We start from the raw sequence: 8,782 nt of genomic DNA on the forward strand, positions 1-8,782 counted from the left end.
GGGGGTGGTGGCACGAGTAAGATAAAGGAGGTGGAGCGGGGAGGGTGAGCGGAAGGAGAAGAGGAGGCGGGGGTGGCGGCATAGGGAAGATGAAGGATGAGTCCGGTACGAGGACAAGGTGGGGGCAAGCTAGGATTTTAGCACACAGCGGCTGCCATTCATATCTCCTGATGCGAAATGTCGATCCTGCTCCCATCAAAACTACTGAATAGCCCACCTTTGCCATCGGTAAAATTTCCAATGGCTCATGGTGATCCATGAAATATTCAGCGGTCGCGGTTGGTCAGGGTTGAGATCGGACGATTTATATCGCTAGGCAAGACTGATCAAACCAGCTGAAGGTCCAGTGAATGTGATAGCCTATGTAAACTATGGGATCCCGGTCTTAGTCACCTTTCAAGTATGGCGCACTTTTTTCCTGTTTCTTTCCATAGCTCCACACCACATGATTAGTAACCAACTCAGCAGAACTTACAAATGGTACACAGCCAATCGCTTTATCCCAGCGCCTAATTGGGATTATACTCACAGATGGTCCATGTAAGGCACATTTTGGTAACTCTGGGTGGCACCCTTGCAATGTCCAGGCTGGCCACTAAATAGTTCCCTAAAATTAACATTTAATTGCACTCGGGTAACTAAAACACCAGCAGTGAAATCGCGCATATCATGGATTATTCTGAATATCTATGGAGTATTTAATGGACAGCTTTTCCATAACTAAAGAAACCACCGGTGCAGATTTGCTTTCCTTGGCAGGCCAACTTTGGTGGTGAGTAAATACTTTCCATAGACTGAAAATTTTCATAACTGGCTACCCTACACCCTGCCGGATGCGCTACAACTTTTCGCGCCCTACCTATACCTAGGCACAACGGATACCTATTTCTACGGCGGCGCGTGTTCGTGTGCCGAATTATAACATGTCCCTAGCGGTGTAATACTTGAACTGCTATCGAAGCTGGACAACTTTTCGCGCCATTTTGTTATACAAGTGTGAAGTAGGGCGGTGCACGTAATTGAGTGATGCAATGATGTTGTTCTACAAGATGACGTAAAATTTCAACCGTTTTGCTGCGGCGAGCCCAAGCGTTCTTCATGTGTCAGTGATCTTTCCATAAAGTTCAATGCCGACGGTCATAAAATAAATAAATTTCGTTTCACGCCAGAACTAACTAGCGCCGCATAACAGATAGCCGGGACTGCAGTTAAATAACAACCATCACAATTTTACACCATCAATGGCGAAGACCGCGGACGAATCGAAGTATGCTTTTCCGACTAGGGAGATCAATTATTATTTTTACGAAGAAACGTGGTTCTTGAATTACTCATATCCGTCGAACTGCAAATTGCATAAGTCATTTCATGGCAACCTTTGGTAGACCGCAATGCCGAACAAACAACTATATGGCCTGAATTTGGTCTTGAGGACGTGTTGGACATTGTTAGGCGTGGTTTTAATCCCTAAGTTTTGAGTAATATACAAGAGTTATATTTTGCCAAAAAAGAGAAAAAACTTTTTGGACCAAATACACCACCCCGCCCTCCCCCTTTTCAAATTCCAACCACCTGCTAGTTTTGGCCCTTCCAACCCTAGCCCCGCCCCTTTCCTACCTGTGCTTCCTACACTGCCCGATCCGTCATCTAGGGCCAGAACAAGGCAACGGCGGCGCAGCGCTACCCTTGTCCTTTTGCCCCGTGGATATATGTAGCGCCGAGCCCCCCAAGAATTCCGCCACCCACAGCCTGCCTCCAGCCACACCTCCCGTCGCGACCCGTCTCGTCTAGTCGTCGATCGTGCTCCTCCGCTCCCAATCCCTCCCGTCGCATCCGGTCTCGTCTCGTCGTCGTTCTCCTCCGCAGTCGGGCGCTGTCGGCTCGCCTCCCCGTCTACCCGTGCAGCCGGCGCACGGCACGGACGGACTAGCCGGGCAAAACCGCGTCAGTTTCCCCCGTGTAACTCCAGCCGGCGACAGCAACCGGCCGGCCGCGATTCGACCCCGGCCCCAAGGTACGGACCGAATCCTCCCCGTGCCCCCCCTCGCTAATCATCTTTCACTCCGACGGGAAGGTAGAGATAGATTCGCCCGCCTAGCCGCGCGCGCGCGCGCCTGCGTCCGCGACCCGACGAAGGTGCGTTACCGGGGATCCGATCTGGGGCGCCGGGATTGATCCGCCAGCCGCTTTGGATGTCCGTCGTCGTCTGTCCAAGACTCCAAGTTTTGTTAGGATTTTGGTTGCCGTTCCCGTCGTGATCTGTGCGGCGGAGGCGGCGTTTGTAGCTAGAGTTCCCGTCGTTGTTTTCTTTCCCCCGTGAGTTGGATCTGTGCAGCGGGAAGTCGATTCGGTTCTTGTCTGGAGACGCTGGCTCCAACCTGATTCATGGCGTCGGTGTCGTCGAGTGTCCGCTCTGGGTCTCAGGCTTAGCAGAGAAACTGTTCCAAGCCAGGTCCATGAGTTGGGCCTGTGTAGTAGCGGGAGCTCGATTCAATTCATGTCTGCCTGAGGTCGATTTTTGTCTGCTGTCTGTCTGAGATGTCCCTCGCTCCGGTCCCGATGGCGTCCGGTCCTGGAGTCAGGCTGTACTTTATACTGCAAAAAATCTATCTCTAAGTCCATGCAAAAAAAAACTATCTGTAAGTACGAAGAAAGAGAATAAAAAAAACTGAAGTCGTACTAGTACTTCATCGTGTTTGGGCCGGATACCACGTCTCTCATGCGCTGTGGGCCTGTGGCGATCCAAGGGGAAAAAAAAGAGATCGATTTCCTTCCTGTGTCCCTCCCTCTCTCTCCGCTGGACGACGCCGCCCGCTGCGCGCACCGCCGTCACCCAAGTTGCCGCCGGTGTCCGCACCTCTCCCCGCTCTCTCCTCGCCGTCGCCCGTTGCGCCGCGGCTGTCATTCCAACTCCAAGCGGGCCATTCCGCTCCTCCCCGCGCATGGCTGGCTTCCGAACGCCCCGCCCAGATCCCGGCAGCCTCGGCGCCCGCGCATGCCAAATCACGGCGGCACCAGCACCCCGGCGCGGCGGCCCCCGTGTATACCTGCATAATGTTAGTGTACGATGTTTGATTTGACTTCGTACTATTTGGTTGATCCAATTCGGCCTCTGTTGTGGACATGTGGACCTTCAGGATTCACAATAAGGATGTCCACAACCTAGCGCTTCAATTGTTTAGGCGCTAAAAATGACTTGACAGCGAGCGGATTTTCAAACATGTCCATATACAGAGTGCATACCTGCATATCGTTTCCACCGGCGGGTGTGGGCGGTTTCAGATTGGGCGCAGCTTTATTGAATACCTGTGTCCAGATCTCGCCTTTGCTGTCTCAAGTTTAGTGAATTAGCTAGTGATTGCAAGTCTTAAGACAATTAATTTAACTGGCCATTGCAAATCTTAGGTTTGTGTTGCACTACATGCTCAACTGGATATGAGCAACTCTTGTTGTATACTCCAGGATGGTTGACATTGGATCTGTTTAGTAATTCCCAAAACTTTGACTGTACCGAAATAGGTCTTCTGAACTGCTGCCCCTGTTATGGGCAAGCTCTCAAGGTTTTGGTATTGTGCTACCCTCAGTGAGCTGTTTGAGTAGGAATCATTTTATGCTTTTGGGTTTTTGCTAGCTAAATATGTATGTGAAAAGCAATTTGTACTGTTTGTGAATATTCTTGTTCAAGATTTTTTTTAAAGCTTTCAGTGCTGCATATGGAATTTCTACTTATGAATTTTTTGCTTGCAGCGCTCGCCTTCTCTTCTCTATCGAAGAAAAGGACACTCGAGACTAGTCAAAATCTAGGGGTACTATGGTGATCTCAATGAGGGAAGTGGATCCTGTCTTCAAAGGGGCAGGCCAAAAGGAGTATCCTTCAATTGCTAAATTTTTTCACGAATTACATAATAATTTTCACTTGTTTTACCTATATTGGTCTATGTCCTATAAATATAATATAACCATTATTTCTCATTACTGTTATGCACTGCTGTTTTAAATTAATGATGTGTATTCAATAGGAAATTTGTACCACACATCGGTCAACTACATATTTGATGGATGGAAGTCTTGAGAAAATATCGCATTTAGTGAACACATTAGCGAGCATGATGCTGCAATTGGTATAAAAAAATACATTGATTTGCATAATATTTATTAACTTATCCTTGAATAGTCATCCTTAACAACCGTTAGTGGACTGGAGATATGGCGAATCGAAAAGTTGCAGGCTGTTCCTGTTCCCAGGGAATCACATGGCAAATTTTTCACAGGAGATTCTTACATAATATTAAAGGTACTCTACCCTTTCTGAATTGTGTAGATGTGCCTAAGTTCGGTGATTAATTATGTAAGGGAAATTGGTCTAGAGCTCTATATGTTTGTCAACAATGCAACTAATTTCATTCCTAAATTGTATTTGATCTGAACCTCACTGAATATTGATTTATCCTGCTTCCTTTCTTACCATAATGAAGCAATCTTATACTTGACGCGGTTATTATTTTCTAACATGTTTGATTGTTTCGCATCTTGTTTATGTGATGTAATAATGATGATGATAATATCATCAGCGTATTGGAGATATGCCACCTCTCTAGGAATTAATTACTCTGTTTGTAGTACTAGTGAGAATGCAGTTGTTTGAATTGATTTATAATATTGAGATTAATAATTACTTCATCATTGGAACAGACATCCGCCCTCAAAAATGGTTCTTTTTGTCAAGAGATCCACTATTGGCTTGGGAAAGATACCCGTCAGGTTTGCTATTACATTTCAATCTCTCATCCTAGTTGCAGATATCCTAGTTAATGAAGTAGCGAACTTACTTGTTTTAGTTTGATTAATAAATAGGATGAAGCTAATATAGCTGCGATCAAGACTGTGGAACTGGATGCTGCTCTTGGCGGACGTGCTGTACAATACCGTGAAGTGCAAGGAAATGAGACTGAAAAATTTCTTTCATACTTTAAACCTTGTATCATACCAGAGGAAGGTGGAGCTGCATCTGGTTTTAGGCAGGCTGTAGTCAATGAGCGGGAGTATGTGCCACGATTATTTGTCTGCAAAGGAAACCACACGGTTCAGGTCAAAGAGGTGAATATTTTTAATGCGTCCCCTGTAAAAATTTCATGCTTGTATTTTGTCACTGCCATTTTTTGTGATAGCTACCAAACAAACTGCCGCGTTGCTCTTCCCCATAACAGGTTCCTTTTGCACGGCCATCACTGAACCATGATGACATACTTATTTTGGATACTAACTCAAAGATATTCCAATTCAATGGATCGAATTCGAGTATTCAAGAGAGGGCTAAAGCCCTAGAGGTTGTGCAATACCTCAAAGACACCAACCATGAAGGAACATGCGATGTGGCTGTGGTTGGTAAGTTCATGTTTGAGCAAAAGGTTTAAATTGGAGAAAGTCCGTTTTTCCAGAATTATAATTATAATGTACTCTTTCAACAGATGATGGAAAGTTGATGGCAGACGCTGATGCTGGTGAGTTTTGGGGTCTCTTTGGTGGATTTGCTCCTCTGCCAAAAAAGACATTTTCTGATCCAGATGGAAACGATGATGCTTTCCCTTCAAAGCTGCTCTGGTAATATATTACAGGAAACATATCATAGGGAATTTCAATTCTTTCTACAGTAAATGCACTCCTAAATCTGTGGTTAAGTTGCATATCTGTTTTCCCCTGCTAATAAATATCATTTTTCTTTATATTTTCAGTGTAAATGAGGGCCAGACATTTCCTTTGGATTGTGAAGATCTAACAAGAGCGCTGCTAGATTCAACAAAATGCTACTTTCTGGACTGTGGATCTGAACTTTATGTCTGGATGGGTAGAGAAACAGTACTTGAAGATAGGAAACGAGCAGGATTGGCCGCTGAGGTAACATCTTCTTGTTTCTGCTCTCTGGACTGAATAGTTTTTATGGTTGGTGATGATTTAGCAGTTTGGATTAATGGTGTGGCATATATGATTGAGAGTTTCTGGTTCAAAGGCAGCTTAATTAGTTCCAACAACTTAACTATAGTTAAGGAAAAAAATCCTAAGACAGGTGGATCACAGAGATATTAAGTTAGACATGGCATCACTATGGTGATGAAGCATATAATTGCTTATGGAAATGTGGCCACCTAAAGCTTTGGTTAGGCCCAGATTAATAATTTTATTTTTGCAGTGGCCAGTATTAACTTTTCCATGATGGTGCTCGTATTCTCACTTATGTAGGAGTTACTCCGTGAAGGAAATCGACCAAGATCTCACATCATTCGTCTCATGGAAGGATTCGAGACGGTTATATTCCGGTCGAAGTTCAGTAAATGGCCCAAGAAAGTTGAGACAGTTGTGTCAGATGAAAGCAGAGGAAAAGTTGCAGGTTAGCACCGATGTCATGGATTACTTTTTGTTATTAATCATGTATTATATTTATTTTATTTTTCTAACACTGTTAAAACTTATTGATATATAAATGAACTTTTGTAGCCCTTCTCAAGCGCCAAGGAATTAATGTTAGGGGTGTGGCAAAAGCTGCTCCTTTGAAGGAAGAGCCTCAAGCTCACATTGACTGCACAGGAAACTTACAGGTCAGTTCAATTTCCTTTTTTGCTAAATATTTGCAACAAGACCAATCACATACTTCGCAGTTATAGCTGCTGCATTATTGCTTGTTGAGCGCTGGTGAGAAAACACTTGTTGAGCTGTTGTGGGAAAACACTTGTCAGGTTTGGCGTGTAAATGACTGTGAAAAGACGTTCCTTTCATTCTACGAACAATGCAAGTTCTACAGTGGAGATTGCTATATCTTCCAATATAGCTACCGTGGTGATGATGGCGAGAACTGTCTTATCGGTACTTGGTTCGGCCAGAAGAGTATTGAGGTAACTATTTAACATGTGCTATCTTTTGAGTGTAAGTTTCTGAGACAAAAGTAGCGTATAAGGTCATGAAAATGTACTAGATAGATTACTGGTTAATGGGAGTTAGTAAACTGCAAGTTCTCTTGCCTCCACGGATTTGTTTCTCTCTGAGATTCATGACAGCAGTCACTGCCTAAATTTACAATTTGGATATATTTTTCTTCATGCTGTACTAGCATGTACCATATACTATATTTCAAGATGCCTTTGTGTTGTGGTAAGTGCGAATATATCGAGCATACCTTTTCTCTTATGGAGAAAAACTTTGGATTAATTAGAATATGAGTGGGCCACATTTCTAGACATACTTGAAATCTCTCAAGCTGGAGAATAATTAACTAATCATGTGTTTTTTTTTTGTGGCGACAGGAGGAGAGGAGTGCAGCCACTTCCCTTGCTCATGCGATGGTTGATTCACTGAAATTCCAGGCAGTTCTGGTAAAACAATCAACTTTGTGTGCGGCTGAAAGATTAGTAAAATCTTGCTTGATTATTTCAACCTAAAAAAGCTCTGGTTATCACAGGTTCGCCTTTATGAAGGAAAGGAGTCCATGGAGTTCTTTACTATATTTCAGAACATGGTTATATTCAAGGTCAGCCTTTTACTAACTCATTCTGTTAAGCTTCACTGCCAAATGTATCATTTTACTCCCACAATATATGCACCCTTACATTGTGGAAAAAAAAATCAATAATGCAGGGTGGTGCTAGTACTGGATACAAGAAATATGTCTCAGAAAATGCCACTGAGGATGATACATATTCAGACAACGGTGTTGCACTTTTCCGGGTTCAAGGTTCAGGACCAGAAAATATGCAAGCGATTCAAGTTGACACGGTACATTCGGTTTCAAATCTGTCTTCACTGGACATGGCATTGTGCTCATGTTGTTACCTTCGCTCCTATTTATGCCACATGTTGTAAGTTTGATATTGTATTTCTTACCAGGCAGCAGCATCGCTGAACTCTTCTTATTGTTACATACTACATGATGGAGACACGCTATTTACTTGGGTTGGGAACCTAAGCTCCTCAATGGACCACGGGCTTGCTGAGAGGCAGCTAGATGTGCTCAAGGTATGACTACGATCATGTCGTGCAAATGTGTTTGATCATTCAAATGAGCTGCTATGCTGCCACATCACCCTTATTGACTTAATATGATAATTTATCTGTATGTGTTTCTATTTCCTAATCTTATCTAGTTTTTATTTAAAAAAATATTATGGATACTTAGTCACTACAAGCATGTTAACCATGTTGTGGAGATGATTTATATTTAAATTTTTTTGGGTGAAAATTGACAATTCTGAACTTGCCACGACACTTCAGCCAAAAATAACCCTGTCCCAAAACTTTAGCCAAATCTGACCATTTTATGTCAGTGCTAGCCACCCTGGCATTGAGGCAGCACAGCACAACCCTAGCACTACTTAGCACCGTGGTCAATGGTGCTGATAAGGTGCCCATACTCGCTGATGGCTGGGACGGTTGACCTACATGTGTGTGTAAGTTCAGCCCCACCGAGCATGCCCCAAGATTCTCCCCGAATCTTGAACCCATATTTTTTGACAATCCTAGCTATTTAGATCCTAACTTGCTAGGATTGTCAAAAAAGTATGAGTTCAAGATTTCAGAGAATCTTAGGGGAGGTCCGATTCTCAAGATACTGGGAGAATTTGGCAAAAGAACTGCGCCATGTATTCGTTCTGAAGTTTCGAAACATTTGAATGATGCTTTTCACTAGGTTTCCACCGGTTTCTACCCAATACTTTCTCACAGCCGGCACCCTCGGTGCAAATAACATAAGCAACACCTCTCTCTCCCTCCTGAAATGACCATCTCGAATTTGCAC

At 43.8% G+C, this 8,782-nt stretch overlaps 1 protein-coding gene across 1 annotated transcript in view; it reads left to right on the forward strand.

Moving 5' to 3' along the window:
* Positions 1-3,802: 3,802 nt before the first annotated feature.
* Positions 3,803-8,782, forward strand: part of LOC119340441 (villin-3-like) — an 8,273-nt gene continuing 3,293 nt past the window's right edge. Inside the window, exons 1-14 of the mRNA XM_037612350.1 lie at positions 3,803-3,867; positions 4,195-4,294; positions 4,693-4,761; positions 4,855-5,097; positions 5,208-5,385; positions 5,469-5,601; positions 5,733-5,895; positions 6,238-6,385; positions 6,493-6,593; positions 6,732-6,887; positions 7,296-7,364; positions 7,451-7,519; positions 7,627-7,764; positions 7,876-8,004. Coding sequence (XP_037468247.1) covers positions 3,812-3,867; positions 4,195-4,294; positions 4,693-4,761; positions 4,855-5,097; positions 5,208-5,385; positions 5,469-5,601; positions 5,733-5,895; positions 6,238-6,385; positions 6,493-6,593; positions 6,732-6,887; positions 7,296-7,364; positions 7,451-7,519; positions 7,627-7,764; positions 7,876-8,004 — 1,752 coding nt within the window. The 5' untranslated portion in view covers positions 3,803-3,811. The remainder of the gene's footprint in view (positions 3,868-4,194; positions 4,295-4,692; positions 4,762-4,854; positions 5,098-5,207; positions 5,386-5,468; positions 5,602-5,732; positions 5,896-6,237; positions 6,386-6,492; positions 6,594-6,731; positions 6,888-7,295; positions 7,365-7,450; positions 7,520-7,626; positions 7,765-7,875; positions 8,005-8,782) is intronic.

Source organism: Triticum dicoccoides, chromosome 7B, assembly GCF_002162155.2.
Source record: "Triticum dicoccoides isolate Atlit2015 ecotype Zavitan chromosome 7B, WEW_v2.0, whole genome shotgun sequence".
NCBI classification, from domain to species: Eukaryota; Viridiplantae; Streptophyta; class Magnoliopsida; order Poales; family Poaceae; genus Triticum; species Triticum dicoccoides.